The 20,320-nt window shown below is 34.6% G+C and overlaps 1 protein-coding gene and 1 pseudogene across 13 annotated transcripts; one reads left to right on the forward strand and one right to left on the reverse strand.

The window, feature by feature from the left end:
* Positions 1-295: 295 nt before the first annotated feature.
* On the reverse strand, positions 296-7,797 carry MIS12 (minichromosome instability 12 (mis12)-like protein). Of its 12 annotated transcripts, none has more exons than XR_016061079.1 (9): positions 7,660-7,793; positions 5,957-6,080; positions 5,654-5,711; positions 2,814-2,930; positions 1,675-1,716; positions 1,269-1,361; positions 1,046-1,197; positions 731-865; positions 296-649 (listed from the first exon to the last, which is right to left on the reverse strand). XR_016061079.1 is itself a non-coding variant. In XM_088874191.1 (9 exons), the coding sequence occupies exons 2-9, from the start codon at positions 6,076-6,078 to the stop codon at positions 576-578; spliced, it is 780 nt and encodes a 259-aa protein (XP_088730317.1). In that variant the 5' UTR covers positions 6,079-6,080; positions 7,660-7,793; the 3' UTR covers positions 296-575. The 12 variants fall into 12 exon arrangements, 9 of the variants coding, with proteins under 9 accessions (XP_088730317.1, XP_088730340.1, XP_088730336.1 ...); XM_088874191.1 differs by having other exon boundaries at positions 1,046-1,184; XM_088874214.1 differs by lacking the exon at positions 7,660-7,793 and adding an exon at positions 7,616-7,634 and having other exon boundaries at positions 1,046-1,184.
* Positions 7,798-13,908: 6,111 nt separating this feature from the next.
* Positions 13,909-19,779, forward strand: LOC110007314 (nicotianamine aminotransferase 1-like; annotated as a pseudogene). The gene is made up of 7 exons (XR_016061097.1): positions 13,909-14,322; positions 15,136-15,480; positions 15,995-16,213; positions 17,465-17,524; positions 18,006-18,162; positions 18,286-18,379; positions 19,430-19,779. The product of XR_016061097.1 is annotated as a nicotianamine aminotransferase 1-like (transcript).
* The last annotated feature ends 541 nt before the right edge of the window (positions 19,780-20,320 follow it).

The following is a 20,320-nucleotide window of genomic DNA, read 5'->3' on the forward strand; positions in this document are numbered from 1 at the left end:
TCCAGCTTTCCAAATATTCAAAATTAAAAAATTAACACAAATGAAGCATTTTCCACAAATTCCCAAATTCCAAATGTCAAAAGAAAATTGTTGTTTTCACCCATGTTTATGTCATACCCACTCATAAACATGAATGGCATTGGTAATTCTTGATATTCCTAGTCTCATTTTGGATGGGTAGACATGGATGAGAATGAAAGCCCCTAAGTTCTGATCATTCAGCCCATTCGGAAGTGGTTGAAAACCAATGCCATGAAACAAAGAAACAAAGGACAATCATAGCAAAAAGAGAACATGAACAAAACAAAATCAGTATACAAAAAAAGGGAGAGCTTCAAAAAGAGTAACAGGATCAAGTGTCAGCACTGTGAGTCCACTCTAGAGACTTTGTAGGGTCAATTACAGCACTTATTATGAAGGCTCAATTTTCTAGCAGGCCATAGAGACAGGCATTCACACGTCGACAATCTAAGAAAACAGTCAGAAGCCATGCCACATTACAATGAAACTTGGACATGAAAGGACCTACATAAAGTAGATTTCATTTCAAAAAGCAATGATATCTTGCTTGGAGATCATTTGGGGGCATCAATGCTTTTGACACTGTCCAAAAATTCTTGAAGCTCTTCGAAATATTCTGTCAACAATCCTGAAAAGACATGCAGCATGTATGAAAGGTGTGTTGAATGTTTTGAGAGAGAGAGAAAGACAGAGATTATGAGGAAGTTACCATTGCCATCTGTTTTGGACAGTCTTTTGACAGGACTATTAATTGTCTCTTTTCTAAAGGATGTTATTTCCTTCCTTCTCTTCTCATTCTGTTTCTGGATTCTTGAATGGAGTTCCACAGCACTTCTCATCGACTCTGAATGAAGTAAGACTAATATGAGTGCTTAAAATAGGAGTAACAATTGTTTGAAAGATTATCACGAAAATGAAATATTTTTCCTAGTTATAATAAGTGAACACATATAAAACCAAATCCCATGCATGTGCACTACATCTCTCAAGTGTACAGTTTCCCATCTAAAGAAACACCACATACCATGGAATAAAACATGGTTGGAGTTTTCCTCCCAAGGTTGTAATGCCTCCGAAACAGCCTCTGCACAAGATTTGCTCAATGTAGTCTGTTTCTCCAAAGCATGGAGCTCTTTTTGTAGTTCACCATATTCCTTTCCAGCCTGAGGAAATTACCTTTTAAGAATCCATAAGTGAAAATTTGCACAGTATTCCCTTTAGAGTAACAAAAACTAAGAGTTTCTTACCACATTGAGCTTCTCCCTCAAGAAATCTAACTCGATGTCAAGTTCAGCATCTAAGAGTCCAGCCTCCTTTAATTCGTTATCACTGGACGATCCCTTAAAGAAAGAAAAAAAAATCAATGTAAATGGGAATATTCGGGGAATTTCTCAGAACATAAAGGATATATATTTCGCTACAGAAACAAAAAGAGTAAATTGCCCTTGAGCAAATGACTCTAATGCCCTGGAATCTCACTCTGACCAGAAGGTATCTGTTGTTTACTCAAACAATAATAAGTTTCAAAATAACGCACAGCATCAATAACGACTTTACTTTTGTATCTCTCTTGCTAAGACAGCTTCATCCAGCAGAAAAAGCAGCACATTCCATAGATGTCAAGAACCAAAAAGATTATATAAATATATGTACCTTAGAATTCAGCACCACGTCTGGTTTATAACTAAATGATTCCTGCTTAGTGGAAAAAACCCCAAACAACATTCTCAGTTTACTAATAAAAAATTGCTAGTCAATTGAGATATGCTTCCTTAAAGGATCTCACTGTCCCCTCTCCGGGGACAGAAGGTGTGATGCAGCACAACCACCAACTCAAGTAGCTTTCTTAAATATTTTAGTGAAAGAGAGAGAGAGAGAGATCTTTGTGGGGGGGGGGGGGAAGAGAGCTAACCTCAAATCAACTCCAAATTAATATCAAGCAGAGAGAACACACAAGATGTAAGTCTTTCATCTGTAGAGAGAACTTCTACAATTGCTTTGTAGATGGAAAACTTCTACAACTAATTGTTTTTGTTCAAAGGTCACCGCTAATGGACCAAATCCATTAGCACGCATCCTCTAAAATAGATTACTCTTGGTCCATAGGTCCCACTCCTCAAGCTAATGGTATGGAAATCAGGGCATGGAAATCGAGTTGTGAATAGATAGCAAGCCCCGAGCATGGCAATCTGGTAGATTGCCATCAACAAATCTTCTACAAGTAAAAGTACTCTTTAGATTTGAAAAGGGTACTATTTTTGCTTTTAGTTGTCCCTACTTCCATTTGAATTTCAGATCCTTGAAGCTGATGAGAATTTTGAATATCTGTTGAACTCCATTAAATTTTTACAAACCGTAAAGGGTTTCCAAAAATCTTGTTTCAATAACATTCAGAATGCAAAGAGTGGATATCACAAAATATTGAAAATAAACAGAAAATAAATCACAAGGCCATCCAAATGTTTATGAGAGTTTCATTTGAGCCTAAACTAATCAGTTCAATGACTTCAATCTTTTGTTTTGAGTTTCACAACCTAGTTTGAGAGTGCATTTGTCATTGTTATAGCAAAGGAGATGTCAAGTGCAGCCCACATAATAACCACAATTGTATCACAGACAGTTTCAGATGCAGTCCGCCCCAATCCAATATTGGCAATGAGTCTTTCATTAATAAGAAAATGGCATAATTCAAACCATTATGAAAGTGGCCTTGACAAATACTACAGTAATGAAATGGATTTTGCAGAACATATAGAACTCTGATTATTCATGCAGATAATGGTTATACATACAATATTTGATGAAATTCCTTTTGGAACAGCAAAACAATGTTGACGGCAATACTTTTCCCAGAAATCCAGTCGCTTATCCAAAACTTCTTGAACTGTATGACATATGACAGATATACCCTGTGAACGCAACAGAAAAAATACAAATGACAACTCGGATATCTACAACTAGGGAGATATCCAAAAATAACGTGGAAAACTCAGAATGCTTTCACATTTTACTGCTCATTTGAATCGCATACAATATCAAACAGAAGAAACAGAAGTAGGTAATTTAACTGTTCTTGTACTAGAATTACTCTTCCACCTTAGAATGAGTATTTCACCAGCAAACCATCTAAGAGCATACAGTGAAAGTGATGCAGCAATTAGTACTGAATTGACCTGAGTATTTGATACTCTAGAAGGAATATAAAGCAGAACTAGAAATTTTAGAAATGAAAATGGGCATTCAGCAAAAGATAAATATGCCACCAGCATGACTGTTAGTTGCAAGTCATCGGTCATAACTCATAAGCATGTACCATCTATAACCTAGATAAAGCTATTCAAAGCTTTTATAAATAACTTGTGAAATTTCATAGATTCATAACAGTTATTTGTGCAAGAAAGCCCTGCCATATCATTCATTGTTGAGGGACATACAAAGCATTTCAGGAATGTTTCCATACTTCCATGAACCTATTTCTCCTAGAACAGTGTGGTTCTTATCTGAATATGGCAGCCTTCCAGCCGTTGAAAGGGTTGTTTAAAAGTGTTTGAATCAGCAAAAGAATGTTTCCCTTTTTACCAACCAGCAGGAAGAAACGAGCAAAGGGCCACCCAGTTGAAGATCAAGGAAAAGATGAATCCTAGAGACTGTTTGCTCATTTGGTCTGGGTCCACAGAGCATAACTTTTGTGCAATTGAAAGTTTTCTAGAAACTTCTGTTAAGTAAAAAAAATATGTAAGACTAAACCTTACAGCTATCTTTTCACACAACAAAATGACAGATTACAAGTATTCGTGCTACTGATGGCAATGAGACCATAATTTTAAATTTCTAATTATGATGTAAGGCACCATCATGACAAAGACATTCATAACATACTATTCATAGAGATGAATGTGAATGCACCATGAACAGATATAGGGAGAAGAACATTTAGAAACAACAAAAGACCTTTGTGATTCATATATGCTCTTAGCTGCCCAAATCACCAAATACCCCAACATTGTGATTCAAATTTGTTCTAAGCTGCCCAAATCACCAATACCTATTACACAGCATCAAGAACCACAATTGCCCCAATTGGGCACACTATATGCAATGCTAAAACAATAAGTGCAAACAGAAATTTATGAGTGCAACTGCATACTACATAAATACTATGATGCATAAAAGTAAGACAGACCTCAGAAAGTTTCAATCCACAGAATAATACACATTGATGCTGAGAAGCTTTCCCAATGACCAAAAGCCACCAAAAAAAGGACACACCTCCAATCAAAGTAAGGTGCACCTCCAAACTTTCTTGAGATGCAATGTTGGTGTCAAATATTCTTAGGATGGTGTGAGGACCTATTTTTATCTCTAATTATAAAATTTTAAACTACTAAAATGGTTCAAATCAAGCAGTTCTATAAACTCATGAAAATCATGAAAATCGGTGGTCCAGCTAATGTGTTACAAATCTTTTTCAAAGGATTTTAGAGGTGCACCTTAATTCTACATTTTAAGGAGTCAAACCTTATATAAACTTTTTCCATTGGATTAAATCCCAACAAGCCCTTCTTCCTAATTGTTCACCACTCAAGAAATTCCTTTCCTCTCTAAAAGCTGCACTCCCATTCCATTGCATCTTTTAGAAAAGTTTCATTGCCACAGTGGACCAATGAACAACACTACAGGAGAGGCCAGTTCTTTGGCATACCAAGGTTCTCATAAATCATATTTGCCACCACCATCTAAGCTAACAAATAATGCTTTGGACAAATAAGCATTAACTCATCATTCTTCCAGTATACGTCACAGTCATTTCCATATTTCCACCTTCATCAAGAACAGGAAACAAAAAGGCGAACCCTTTCCCATTTTTCTGTTGCTTTAACCAATGCCCAACTGTTGCAAGCTCAAGCAATCCTCCACTTTACTGAATAGTAAATACCAAGTGCAACAACCAACCTCTCCCCTCCCACCCCCACACACACACACAAAACCCCCACCCAAAAAAAAAGAAAGAACCCCCTCTTTCTCCCTTCATCGTGGAATCATTCCGCCCTTAACACACAACTCAATCGAGACAACATAGCCTTCCTACTGAAACTTTCAACAATCCCAAACCCCTGGACAAACACACCAATAGACAAGATATGATACCAACATACTCCTCTAGTGACTGAAGCCACTAGAGTGATTGATCTAATCATCCCAACAAAGATGGCATGCCATTCTAGAACTAAAAGAATCAATTCAGAATTAAAAAGACAAAAAATGAGTAAAAATACGTATATATAAGATAATGTGTCGGCTCACATGGACAATATTATTTTAGTATTGACAATCTAAATAATCATTATGAATAGATGGTGTAAGTACCCTAATTTTGTCAAAGGACATGAATTGTAGCCTCAATCTTGGTTTATAATACCGGCACCAGCCATAATCAGTTGATATGCAAAGTTTTCCAGACTCAAAATAATTGAACTAAAAAATAAACTACATATGGCATCAAAGAATAGGTACAACCATTGAGAAACAACTAAAATTCCATGTCAAAGAAGTAAAGACACCTAGAGTTAAATCCACAAAAATACTCTTCAGTACAATATCAACCAAAAAATAATAGGAATATACAGTTCACCTGGCTCAGCTTATTTAATTGATCTGCATCCTTTTCACCCAAAAGTGTAGGCGCTTGACTGTAAAATGACTTAAACAAGTAAAATTGTTAATTCTCGTTGCTAAATTATTGAGTTCATTGAAAACAAAAGCATTATTAACAAGAGCTACAGACAACCCATAAGCAAAAACCTTCCTTAAAAACTTGCTTTGGCTAAAAACTGACCACTCAGTATGCCTCAGCCCACAAACGAGAATCACAAATCATGGAAAAGACTATCAAGTTAACAAAGAATTGTATGAAAAGATAAGTGGGGATGCAAACCTTTCATAGAACTCAAAACCACCGTCAATGACATCATCAACACTATTGAGGATTTCATTCACAAATAGTTGTGGGTTTACATTAAGAGAACTGAAAATTGCGTCACATTCACCTTCCTCCATTACTGCAAATCAAGGACCATGACTGATTATAATATACAACAAAATGACAAGGAGGAATAAATATATTTATTCCATCGAGCAGTGTTGATTATAAGGTAGTCAGTTCTTCGACATGCCATGAAACAAATATCATCCATTTCATTCCATGGCTTCACTTCAAATTCCCATCATTCATCAAGCATAATTCCCTGTTTATGCAGTTATTTATGCATTTAGAAGAGAAATATAGATACTTTAACTATAATCTTCCGTGCTGATCAGATATGGCCCAATTTTTACATTCCAATAGGAGAAAAAACAGCATATATATTGAGAAGATAAAGTATCCTTCTAAAACCTATTGTGATTCAAGTCAATGTCATCTAGAATTTTGCAAGACGATTTTTTTTTTTTTTGATGCAGCCAACTAATATTAGATTGTGTGAAATACCCAAAACTAGCTCACTAGCAATCAAATGACCATAAGCAAGTTAATCTCCAAAATAAAGCATCAAATTTGATGTTTCAGACACTTGGTGGTCTTAACCTAGGTTTCAGAGGAACCACCAGAAAATCGAGCAATAAGTCATCTAATTCATCACCAACTCGTAACAGGAGGCGTTCCCATAGTAACAGAATAAAGGCCCTCAACTACATAGACCAAAAACCCCAGAAACAAACAAAGCCACCGCTTCTGCTTTGAGATCCCAGGAGTTCCATGAACAAATATAATTAATAATTTACATAGCGACACCTATACATACAATAAGCAAGAACCAGTGGAAAGTGCAAACTGGAATAAATTCAAGATAGACCTCAGACAACTTATACTGGGATTTAAATTTTGAAGGAAATATGTTTCATGCGGGCTGGACCGCATGACTACATACGCAATCCAAAAAGGGTGAAGCATCCATCTTTAAGATGGATGCAAACGCAATCCAAAAAGGGTGAAGCATCCATCTTTAAGATGGATGCAAGTAGGTGTTCCATCTAAAAACAATGGAAACTGACGGGCTAAATGTTTACTTACTAAAATTATTATTTCTAATTTTTAAAATTTATTTATTTTTTCATATTCTTGATCTCCGCGTTAGAGATTACATATCCCTACAAATTAAGTCCAAAAATCCATCTCAAAAATAATAGGCCTGCATTTCTACACATGCGGGCTTGGCCTTATAGAAACCGGGTCCAATTTTGAATACACGGAAGATTCACTCTAATTTCTAGAAGACAAGAACAGGGCATGAAGAATCGGTCACCCACACAATCATCGCAGGCATTGATTTCATAGCATGGATCATAACAATACAAATGGGCATAACTGAAAAAATGATGGAAATTGATGACACAAATGATAATTAATCGAATAACCAGTTAATTTGAATATGGAAATCCCGTAAAAAGGACGAAAAAGAAACAGAGATAATAAGATAATAAGAGAGAGAATCAGTGAAATTGTTGCTACTCTCTAATGGGGACCAGTCTACGAAAGATGAAGGAATCCAAGGCCATGGCACTCTAACCGCGATGACACACACACACAGAGTCATACCTAAGCCAGCGTTTATTCGAGCTTCAAGAGAGGAGGGATCTTACCAGAGATAAACGTTGCCGAAATTTCCTTTGCCGCAGAGAGAGAGAGAAAGAGTCGCCTCCTGTAGCAAGCGGGTTTGGAACTCAAAGGCGGGAAACAGGTAGGGACAAAAAAATTAAGAGAAATTTATTGGTTATTACTTATAACTTATATAAGTGTATTTATAGTTGGTAAAGGTTTTTGGTGAATTTTTTTCCCATCTTTTATTATTGGGTGCGGTTTGTATAGAGCCGAGGCTCTAAACAATCAAATTAGGGCCTATCTTCAAATGGTGTCAAGAAATACGGTTTCAATATTGGAAATCTTTGTGATAGCCTTAAAATATAGTTTCATATTTATTTTTAAAGTTCAAAGCTTCAAAAATAGTGTAAATCAACATATCTATGAAAATTTTAAAATCTTAAAAATTGACGGTCAAAAAATGCCCTATAAAATACAATATTTCCAAAACTTGCAATCTATTTTTTTTCTCATGTACATGTATCTTGATGTCGAGATAATAAATTTGAAGATATTTGGGCATCAAAACAACCTCTTCCTGTAAAATTTTCGAGATAGTCTCAAATTTGATTGTTTAAAGCCTCGGCTCTATAAAAACTTTTCCTTTTATTATTTAGGCATTGATATGAGTTGATGTAAGTTTAGCCTCTTTTTCATTCGATTTGCCTTTGTTAGGTGTGGATCGTTGATTGGGAACTCTATATTTGGTGATAATTTATAAAAAGAAAAGCTGGTCCAGGTCTTATAAAATTCGCTTAATCCAAAAGAACCAGTTGTAGATAATTTGATAAATAATGGTCCAAAAATAAACGTAAATGATCAGTTTTATGAACAAAAGCCAATTTTTTTGTCAAGTATATGATTGAGAAAATCCTTCCATTTTACTAGACGATAGATGTACAACGTGCTCCATCGGAGTACACTATTAGCACTCTATACAATGAGATCATTCACCGTTAGTACTACAACGAGGTCATAAATATTGACTTTCCAATGTCAAACCTGATAGCTTAAGTGGTAAAGTTTGAAAAAAAAAAATTTAAATTTTGACTTTCATCGATAAAATAAAAGCAAATATTTGATTTCAAATTCAAGAGTCAAGATAAATAATTGTGATTATATTGTATCAAAGATAAATAATGACATTATATATTTATCCTTTGCAATATCCTCTTTGTAATACTCCCGCACCAAAAAGTTCAGTCCCACTCCTCTTTTTCTTTTCTCTTTTTGTTTTTTCTTTTTTCTTTTTTTCTTTTTTTCTTTTTTTTTTCACTCTGTTAAAAGGTTTCTTTTTTTTTTTCTTTTTTTCTTTTTTCACTCGGTTAAAAGTTAATTCCCACCAACGAGATATTGCGTTCCGGATATGTAAAGGAAAATTTTTGGTGGTCCTTCGGGACCAGCACAAGGTGGAAATGAGATGGATAAAAATCTTAGGAAAATTTACACTAATATCTTCTATTTTTCTGGAATTAAAAAACTCTCTCATATTTTGTACTTTATGTTCATCGTCCCTAATTTCTGAATTTTTTATTTTTAAATGTCATTAATTTTGAGTTTTAAAATTCCAAACCCAAAATTCAAATAAATCAGATAAGATTTTCAAAATCTGAACCAGTTGGTTCATAAAACACAATATTTTTGGGTTGGATTTTGAAAGTATGAATCATGGCATTCTAAGAAGAAAAAAAAAAAATATATATATATATATATATATATATATATATATATATATAAGAAAATCAAAATTTATGGACAGGAGGTAAATTATGATATAAGTATTTAATACATAAAAAAGATTTTGGTTATTAGTATAAACTTCCCAAAATCTTAAGGCAAGTGTGATTTAATAAACACATTACGTCAACATCCATCTTAAATATGATGCAAACAGGTGGTCCCTCCAAATAAAGTTAAAACCAAAGGTCTAAATATTTTATTCATTAAATTAGAATTTTCAGTTTAAAAAATAATTGAATTATAATTTTTAGTTTAATAATTTATTATTTTTCAGATATTCAAGATCTCCATGTTAGATACTACATATTTTTTACAAACTAGGTCTAAAATCTATCTCAGAAATAAATTTTTAAGAGGGGATTAAAAACGAGGAAATTTTTTTGTCTCAACATGTCAACTTGGAAATTAGTTAAAACGGAAAAGTTTAAATAGAGCCGAGGCTCTAAATCATCAAATTAGAGGCTATCCTAAAACTTTCACTAGAAGAGATTGTTTTGATGCTCAAGTATCTTTAAATTAATCATCTCGACATCAAGATGCATCGACATGAGAAAAAAACGAATTTCCAAATTTTAAAATAGTATATTTTGTAATGCATTTTTAAACCGTCAATTTTCAAGTTTTTCATATATATATATATATATATATATATCGGCCTCCACTATTTTTGAAGCTTTAATCTTTATAAATACCGATGAAAATATATTTTAATGCCATCACAAAGATTTCGAGCGTTGAAACCACATTTCTTGATACTATTTGAAGGTAGGCTTTAATTTGAATGTTTAGAGCCTAGGCTCTATACAAATCGCACCCTTAGTTAAATATTCATCGTGTTTTTAATGTATGACTTTAAACATAATTCAAGAAGATTAGGTTTTTTTTTTAAAACTCCGTGGTCCATACCACCTAATTCTCGAGGGCGGGAATTTTTTAGTGTAAACCATTGTTCGTAAAATCATCCGATCTAACAGCTAACCGCCGGGTTCGATGGGAATCGGTCACTGGCTGGTTTTGCTTTTGGGCAGTTAGGGTGATCAACTGGTATTAAAAAAAAAAATTTCAAAAAAATGTATATAAATTCTCAAAAATAAGAAATTTGATTTGTAATGCATTTTTAAATATTCTTTACATTATGGTAAATATTAAAATTTGTTTTGGTCATTAATACTCATTTTTATATTTTTTCATCTTCTTTAGAAAATTTAAAAATAGCCATTGAAAAATATAAAATGGGTTAAAATCCATTTTTTCATTAATTTTCAACTTTATTTGAATGTGTTTTGTTTTAATAATTATTTATATATTTTTAATAATTTATTAGATTTTTTAGATTTTTTTTATTTTTTAACATTTTTTTTATCGCTCGAGACTTGCCCGGTTAGAGCAGTTGAATGGGCCAGTTTACCGGTTAGATCGGTTAAACCGCTTTCCAAATCTATGTCCGGTCAACCATTCTAGTTCGATTTTGCAAACACTGTCTCAACTCTCTACATGTCAACTTGTTTGGAAATTAGTTAATTGAAAAGGATATCTACTCCTCTGAAAATAGAATGTGTATCTACTCCCTTGGGTAAAATCTCATTTAGAATTAATTTTAAGAACCCGGATTTTGGAAATATATATGCACTTGAAAAAATGGAGACTATCTACTTTTTAGATAGTGAGATCCAAGTGTTAGAAAACTCTCATCAATTTTTTTAAGAATAATCATCTATTAATTTAAAGTAATTCTCAAATTTTAATATTTTTTTAAAAAAAGATTATTTACAAAGAGACTATTTATGATTTATCTTTTGTATATGAAAGTCACAAGCATTCTCACTTTTTAGATGTTATGTTAGATGTCTTAAAGTGTGTCTATTCAGTGACACACTTACAACTGCCCATTTTAAAATTTAAGGAGCGGCTTCCATGTACAAAAGATGAATCGTTGACAATCCAAAAAAAAATTATCCATTTTCTAACCGAATGAGTAGAAATATACATGCCCAAGTAGGGATAAAGTTTATTTAGAGCAGAGGCTCTAAATGATGAAATTAAAGCCCACTTCAAAAATTTCACTAGAAGATGTTGTTTTGATGCCCAAATATCCTCAAAATTTTGGACCGTTTGAGATTTTCAGGTTTTTATAGATCTACTCAATCGACACTATTTTTCAAGCTTTAAGTTTTATGATTAAAGATGATAATATATTTTAAAGCTATGGTAAAAAAATCCGATATTGAAACCACATTTCTAAACATTATTTGAAGGTGCACTCTACTTTAATTGTTTAGAGCCTCGGCTCTATACAAATATTGACAGCACGGTACTTTCTGCTAGCCTTATCTGGTATTGTGGGCTTGTATGCAGCAGAGTAAGAGTGACACTCCACCTTCTCTCTCTCTTCCAAGTTCTCTATCTCTCTCATTCTTTGTTCTGTTGGGTTTGTGTGGCCCTTTAAATGTCTTATGAGTGCTTGTAAAATGAAATGATATAGTGGAACATGAACTTAGTGGGAGTGTGGTCCCATGTGGATTATACTAAGCAAACGATGGTTTGCTGATACCGATACGTGCTTAACGATCTAGGCCAGTCGGTTGGGAAAAACCCATGTTACCTGGACGTGAAGAACAAACCGATCAGGGTTTATGGGTTAGCCCTTGATGAAGTCGGAGAACATGCCCGGATGAGTGAGCCGAGAGACTGTGCGACCCTTGTGTGTGATGGTAGCCTACTGAGATGGGGGCAAAAACCTCATCCATATTCCATCACACGGCATGCATATTGATAGATCGTTTGGGAAAGCCAGATATCCACCTTTGGGTGAAGCGTATGCATGTGCGAGAGATACCCCTATACGCCATAGAGCTGTAGTCGCATCAAGTTGTGGTGACCTTGACTCCTCTCTAGGGGAGGACCTGTAATCTATAGACTGGGATTGCGACCCCTTGATTCATTGACCTGACTTTGGTGACCCGCTAATGAGCCCTGCTTGAACTGTGGATCATGGAAAATACTGGGTTGGTTCGATAAAGCTAGTGTGGTTTGTAGTCACAGTTGAAGGTGGAGTACCACGTTATTACAGATTGGATTCCTAAAGCTACATGAATTATTTTCCCATCATATTAATTTAATTGTGTTGATTTTATTATTGAAATGATTTTAGTTTTATTATTTGAATTTTTATGAATCTCTCAATATTTTATTTGTGATTTTTGAACTTATAAAAATACAATTATTGTTCTTATAAAGTTATAAAAATTCAAATATATATTTTAAATTATTTTATTCAATTTTAAAAATAATTTTTTTTATAAACTTCCATAGGGCCATAGTGCACATGGGTCACCATGTGGTATGTGGGTGGGGGCCCACATGTGCCACAAAAGGGTGGCACTCCCCACCCTCTTTGAATTCTCTTGTTTGCTTTTAAGACAATCTTAGTTTGATTTGTGACATGTGATCAAATATTGGAAGAGATATATTGACTATGATTTTATCTATTTTTTAGCAAGTTTGTTTTAAAGAGATGTGGTCAATTTGAATTGATATGAATATTATCTTATTTATATTTGGTAGTATTTATCTATTTGATATTATTTGATATATCCATGGAATATGTGATATAGATCGTGTAAATTTATAGAATGTATGATATTTATTTTATTTAAATATATTGATGAGAAAATAGTTTAAGGAAATGGCGATAATACACTTTCCATAAAATCGTAAGAAACCTTAATCTTATTCAAAGTCTATAAAAATAGATTGTCTCTACTAAAATATTTATATGCCTTATCTTTCTATCTCTTTCTCTTAAAAAAGTTTATCTCTCTCAGCTTTTTATCTCTTTCTTAAGAAAAGCTTATCTATCTTTTTATCTATTTCTCTTTAAAAAATTTATCTCTGGTAAGTTTCTATCTCTTTCTTAAGAAAGTTTATCTATCTTATGATTGATCTTATTGTAAAAGAACCTAAGGGAAATATTGATTTATGGCTAAAGGGTTTTAGGGTTTAACAAAAAGAGTATCCATCTCTCTCAAACTATATTGGATTTATGGCCAAGGGTTTTAAGGTTTAGCAAAAAGAGAATCCATTTTTCTCAAATTAGGTTGTTAATTGCTAAGAGAATTCACCTAGGGTTTGAATTTGTGATCGCGGTTAATATTCCATTGGTGTGGCTTGGCCAAAATTTGCTTTCTCGGTTTGAGATTGAAGCTAAACCGTTGATCCCGTACCAACGGATGGTGGTGACTCGGTGTGGGGTGTAATGAGCCTAGTTGAGGTAATCTCCAGTATTTTTTTTGGTTTCTTGCAATCTTATATTTTAATTTCAAATATAGTGCATAGTTGTTTCAATGGTATTAAGTTGTTAAAATATTGGTTTTATTGTCGTGTTGATTTTATTTTAAAATTTATCTTATTATAATAAAGAATATAGGCGTGAGTGATCCTTTACAACTAAATATAAATATATATATATATATATATAGATATATATATATAAAATGAAATAAAATGTTTTCCCCCGTTAAATGATCAAATAGGTCGGTTTTCCCACTGAGCTTTCTCTCGCCACCATCTTCCTGTGCAAGAACTCTCTCTCTCTTTGAAGTAGGAGATGAACAGGGAAGGGGCAAAGGGAATAGAGAACGGCGTGTGTGAGGAAGGACACACAGAATGGAACTTCTCAAGGGCAGCGAGAGTGATTTGAGGACTTATGTTCACATGCTTATTTCCAACTTACCAACTCCGATCCATAACGTATATCAAGAAGAAGGGGAGAACAAATGGCCTGTGATTCCTCTGTGCCATGGCGATCCCTCGAGATTCCCCTGTTTTCGGACAACACCTGTTGCAGAGGACTGTCTCATCGATTCGATCCGCTCTGCTAAATTTAACTGCTATTCGCCAAGACCCGGCATGCCACCTGCAAGGAAGTATGGTTTTAATTTCTTTTTTTTTAGGTTCTGGGTTTTGATTGAATTGAATCTTGTGCTCCTGTTTTTTATTTAACTGACCACTCTTGTCCTATCGCTTTCTTTCTTGTGAATGTTATATCTGTTTTGAATGTTAAACTGTGATAGTTGACTACTATTTTTTGGCTTTCTTATGTCTTGAAAATTTTAATCTACTGGCTTTTCATTTTTCAGAGGAGAACTTCTTTTGTAGGATTTGTTCCTTGTTACAAAAAAATAAAAGAAAAAAAATATTTGCGCCTTGTTAATTTACATACTGTTGCATTTTTCTTGGTTTTGCCATACTGTTCCTTATGTGTTGCAATTTTTTAAGAACAGTAAGAACGGCCTTAGTCTCAAGTCTCAACCAATGACACTTCTTATTTTTTTGAGTTTTCGTTATCACTGTAATTTTCTGACGACTTTACCGGCCATAATTCAGGAATATGTCTCTAAAAAAAAAAAAAAAATTCCATTGTCTTAAAAAAGGAAAATTACAAAAAAAAAAAATTAAGGGTAAATGAAAATTTTATTGAAAATTAAGGAACTTATGTTTTTGTTGGTCCCATCTAGTGCAAGTACTATAAATCCACTCCCCCCCCCTCCCTGAACTTGTTGGTTAGTATTTGGTTGATTTTTTTTCACCATAGAACATCTGATTAATTTGCTCTTTAAGTTTTAAGCATGAAGTAATGTTCAAAAGTTATTTAAGCGGGAATGGCACAAGGCAAAATTCAATTTTCTCACCTTAAACATAAATTTTTTGTTTCACTTTTATTACTTGGGGTTTTGCAGAGCCGTTGCCAAGTATCTATCTGCCGATCTTCCATATGAGCTATCTGCAGACGATGGTTTCCTTTCAATTGGTTGTTCACAGGCGGTTGAGATCACGATCACGATGGCGGTGCTGGCTCGTCCCGGGGCCAACATTTTGCTTCCTCGACCCACCTACCCCCTATATGAGAGCTTTGCTCTCTATAATGGATCGAGGTTCGGTTCTTTGACCTCCTCCTAGACAGGGGTTAGGAAGTTGATCTCAACGCTGTAGAGGCCCTTGTAGACTTGAATACAGCAGCAATTGTCATTGTGAACCCCATTAATCCTTGTGGAAACGTCTTCTCTCACGAGCATTTGTCCAAGGTGAAACTTTCCTCCTCTCTTTAGTCTAACTCCTCTCTCTCTCTCTCTATCTGTATTTCTTTCTCTATGGTGAATCCATCCTAAAGGACTATCACCACTTCAAATTCAGAGCAAACAAAACTTGTGTAACAATGGCTTTGGATGCGATATCTGTGTTGCATTTGATTCTTGGTTTATCAGGTTTTCTCAGCCTTTCACTCTTTTTAGCAGCCTCTCTGTTTTCTATAGCAGAATGTTCATTAGCCAACTTAATTAACTCCATCATATTTGTAATGGTTGTTGCTCTTTATAATGTGGACACTTAGTGACAGATTTGTCTGTTTGTTTTTTGAAGTGTTCGTGAGTGAATTGCTATATGCATCAAATGTATAATATGTAAATATTTTAGAATGGTAAAAATTCTAGATTCATCAAACCTTTCATTTCGATATGTAGAAAGTAGAAATTGGTCATCTTCCCTGTTCTATTTAATTATCAATCCTCCAAAATTTGTCTGCGTTGTCAATTTCTTTAGGTTCCGGAGACTGCAAAGAAGCTAGGAATTCTTGTGATATCAGATGAAGTTTATGCTCATCTCACATATGGTGACCGGCCTTTCGTTCCAATTGGTGTTTTTGGTTCTATTGCTCCTGTTATTACTCTTGGCTCTTTATCGAAGAGGTGGTCAGTGCCTGGTTGGCGAATGGGCTGGCTTGTGCTTTGTGATCCCAATGGCATTTTGAAGAAAACTAATGTGAGTTCCTCTTTTTCCTTATGTGAGCTTATGGGCTCTTTCACTTTTAATGTTGGTTGCCATCTGATCTTAATCCAGCTCCATCCTTGTTCACCTCTTTTTTGTTGTCACAGCTTGGTTTGATATAGCACTCTTCATATCTAATAAACTGCTTGTGTTAACCAAATATGTTTTACTTCCATTGTAATCCTTGAATCCAAATATGCACAATTATTGTTTATTGCAGAGAGTTTCATGAGGTCTGTTTTCATGCTGGGTCTTGCTTGAATTCAAACAAGTAAAAGGTTCTATCTTAAATTAGAAAAACAAATAGGAGGCTCTAGCTTGAATGTATTTGTGATGTAATACATGTCTCCTAATTTTGTATATGAAGGATACATGTATGATGGCTTATCTTTGGCGGAGTTTTACCCATCAAAGCTGAATCTAAGGTTTTTTGGTCTTATTTTAACTCCCTAACTCTGGCTTGAGCGAATGAATTGGACACTGGCCAAGTTTTCGGGTAACATATTTTTCTCATCAACAGAGGCTTATGGAAGTTTGAAAATAGTGATATTTGATTGGAAAGTAATTGAATTTCTATTTTCATTTCTTATTTTAAACTGTTCATTGTGGGGATTTGAGACGTGTTAACAAGAATGGATAAACTTGGATCTATTTAAGTTGAAATTTTACTAACATGGATTCTAGGTTTTGTATTGATGTTGAAGTTCTTTTGTTTATTTATGTTGTTTTACTTTCCTTGTAAGAGTTTTTTTCTTCTCTTTTTTACCCTTTTTTTTAATGTGTGTGTGTGTGTTTCTCTACTATCGGATTGTACTTCATATTGCAATTGTATTACAAATATCTAATAGAGATGACTTGGCCAGTTGACTTTTCCAAGTCTGCGGTTTGTTTGACTTGTACTAAGAACTGTTTGATTTGAGTCCCATATTCGGAAAGAGTAGTTGTAACTTGTAAATTGATTATTTTGAAATACCTAACATTGCAAAAATTAAAATTGTGATTTGAACTATTCTGTGTTGTGGTTCTCCAGTTCCTTTATTGTTGCATGCCTTGTTGAGTTATTGTGAACTATATATGAGATTGCAGGAGCTGTGTTGCTTGCATAAGCGGCAGATATTGAAATCTTTCTTTAGCTATCGATAGACCATTTTTATTGTATTAAATGTTTATCTTTCATTTATTTATGTAGATGCTCCTTGATAGTCATAATGCATTTCTTAATTCTGCTTGCTTCTTGCTTTCTAGATTGCCCAATGCATTAAGAACTATGTGGAGATCCGTTGTGATCCTGCAACCATCACTCAGGTATATATCTTTGGTTTCTAGCTCTTTTTGTTGGACTATGTGCACCTTTGTCTGCTTGATTGAATGTTGTTTTTCTGATATGCAGATAAACGATGTTCTTTAGTGGCTGATGTAATGTTATTTTGTATTTTTATGCTAGAAATGTAGTAATAAATAGCAAAACATTGCATAAAAGTGTTTCAGGATTGGAGCAAAACATGAGATAGAAGCATAATAGCAGTCCATAAGCAATTTGGTTGAAAGATTATTGTCAAAAAAGTAGAATCTCATCAAAGTTTAGAAGGGGAGAATACGGCAAGTTCAGACATTAAATTTTTGTTCAAACAATGACGTCCTATCATACGGTGTTTTCAAAATCATATACATGACTATGGCTACTGTTTTTTGTGGATTCTCAGGCCTTAAAATTCTTGATCTGGCAACTTATTTCTCAATAAAAATTATTCTTGGATCAAGTTTTTTAACTGAATTGCTATGGCAGGCTGCACTTCCTCACATTCTAGAGAAAAGAAGAAAAAGAAATTTTCAGCACTATAGTCAATATGTTGAAGCTAACAGCTGAGATATGCTATAATGCTGTGATGAAGATTCCCTGCATTTATTGCCCTACCAAACCAGAGGCATCCATGTTTGTAATGGTGAGGAATTATGAAAATGGCCTCTCTCTCTCTCTCTCCCCCCCTCCCCTTCTAACCATTTCCAAATTATTTATGAAGTTTAATCTTTGGGTGGCACATTTTCTAATTTGATGCATGGTTCAGGTGAAGTTAGATGTATCTCAACTGCAAGACATATCAGATGATGTTGATTTCTGTTTTAAGTTGGCTAGGGAAGAATCAGTACTCGTGATGCCAGGTGCACTAACAGTTTTTGAAGCTTTTCGGCCTTCTTATTTTGGTTGGGCTCAGTATGCATCATTATATTATCTATTGCAACCCTTAAATTACTGAGTAGTTTGAAATGCATTGAAACTGTTCATAGAATCTCTCTCTTTGCATTTCTTTTTTTTTTTTTTTGGGGAAGTAACAAGACACCCTTACAATATCAACTATTTAACATTTCACTCATTACCATTACATACCTAGAATATCAACAATTCAAGCTCATGATTATGTGTCCAGGATTTTTGAAATTTAATCAAAAGAATGGGTTAGATCTTAAATAGTTCATCTCGCAGGGTCTTTTTGTTGAATCTCCACCCCTCCATACTCCTTTCGACTAAATCTGCGAGCAGAGGTTTTCAGCTGCTCTTAACTTTACTAAAGCAGTTTTTTTGAGAACTTTGGTCATCAGATCATATGTTTGTTATTCAAGGTTACCAAATGATTGAATAAGAAACTAGTGAAAGGAGAGAGAAGCATCATTTGTTTTTAAAGGTCAAGAAGAGCTTACTTATTTTTTCGAATATTTTTTAACCTCTGTAACACAAGTTCTCCATTGGAAGCCATGGAAACACCTTTGAGTATCATATGCATTGTGGATCTCGCATTTACAAATAAATAATTAGCGGAAGGCCTAATTGAGCATTCTTAAAACCCATCCTCTGAATGATATACCAGGCACAGGAGGGCCATCCACCATCCTGTCTCCACTTGGATGGTGGGGATGCATCATAGTTTCAATGATAAGCACTCACTATGATCGGGAAGAACATTTCATCTCCACCAGCCTTACTCGAGATCAACCAGTAGATGCCCTCCATGTGTACAGTTCACCATAAAAAGCTGTGTATGGTATACTTTCCCATAAGCTTTAATAAAGATTAGTGGGACAAATTAATGGGAGTAAGGTTTCTAACGTCGCAATTAGAATGCTGTATTGCAGAAAAACCTAAAAGAATATCAAAACTTAAAAAGTACAAGATCATTCGGTGTGTGTATGAGATGGGAGGTGTGCATTTTGCAGGAAGACCTCTCTGGATGCCGGGATGGCTACGCATTGCTTTTGCTGTTTCCCCTCATCTTTTGGAAGATGGTCTCAAGAGGACTCGGTCCTTTTGTCAAAGGCACTCAAAGCATCAATAAAGCCTAATGAAAAGGCCTCTCTATTTTAGTGGCAATAAGATCCATATAAAAATATTGAAATTATTCATGAAGCATGTATGGTTTGGATTTGTATAAGTACTGCATCTAGTGGTCCAGATTTTCTGGATGTTGGTACAATAATCTGGATCTAATGCTCCATATCGGTATAAGATCATTAATTCCTTGTGATATAGACATTTGAGCTTTTATAACAAGGCTTGGATTGCGTGATCTCTCTTGTTGAAATGAAGGTCTCTCAGGGATCTTGAAATGAAGGTCTCTCGGATGTGACACCTTAAAATGATGAAAATGAAATAGTGGAGAAGTTGAGACAAATCAAATTCAGATATGAGGTCAGATTTACCCAGAAACAAGCAGATCTGCTTTCAGATCTATGGTGGAGTCAGCATGATCCAAGATATCAAAATACGATTTTTAGAGCGAATTAATAAAAAACACATCAAAATAAAATAAATCAGTAGAGAAATGAAGAAAGAGAGAGGATTGAGAATGATACTAAACCGAGCTGGATGGCTCGGGACTCTCGAGCCGGATGGTCCAGGACTCCTGAGCCTTTCGGGGCTCACCCGTATCAGAATTGGTCCTCTTTTGTCTCTCTAATCCGGATAGTAGCCAGCAAATCCCTTAGTATAGGGTGGTTGTGTCCTATAGATGGTTCTAGACTCTCAGGTTTTAGGGTTGTAGTTGCGGGAGGCTCGCTCTAGGGTTTTCATCTCTATCTCTTTTGGTTTTTCTCTCTCTATCTCTAATC

This window comes from Amborella trichopoda, chromosome 1 (genome assembly GCF_054954075.1).
Source record: "Amborella trichopoda isolate Santa Cruz 75 chromosome 1, AtrichopodaSantaCruz75HAP2 v2.0, whole genome shotgun sequence".
Classification (NCBI taxonomy): domain Eukaryota; kingdom Viridiplantae; phylum Streptophyta; class Magnoliopsida; order Amborellales; family Amborellaceae; genus Amborella; species Amborella trichopoda.

Excerpts from the sequence above, each read along its gene's own strand:
- MIS12 (XM_088874191.1), bottom strand. The coding sequence starts at position 6,078 with ATGGAGGAAGGTGAATGTGACGCAATTTTCAGTTCTCTTAATGTAAAC. Across the intron at positions 1,717-2,813 it reads AAGGAATTTCATCAAATATT|GAATCATTTAGTTATAAACC; the intron begins GTATGTATAACC and ends TCCACTAAGCAG. Across the intron at positions 1,362-1,674 it reads ACGTGGTGCTGAATTCTAAG|GGATCGTCCAGTGATAACGA; the intron begins GTACATATATTT and ends TCTTTCTTTAAG.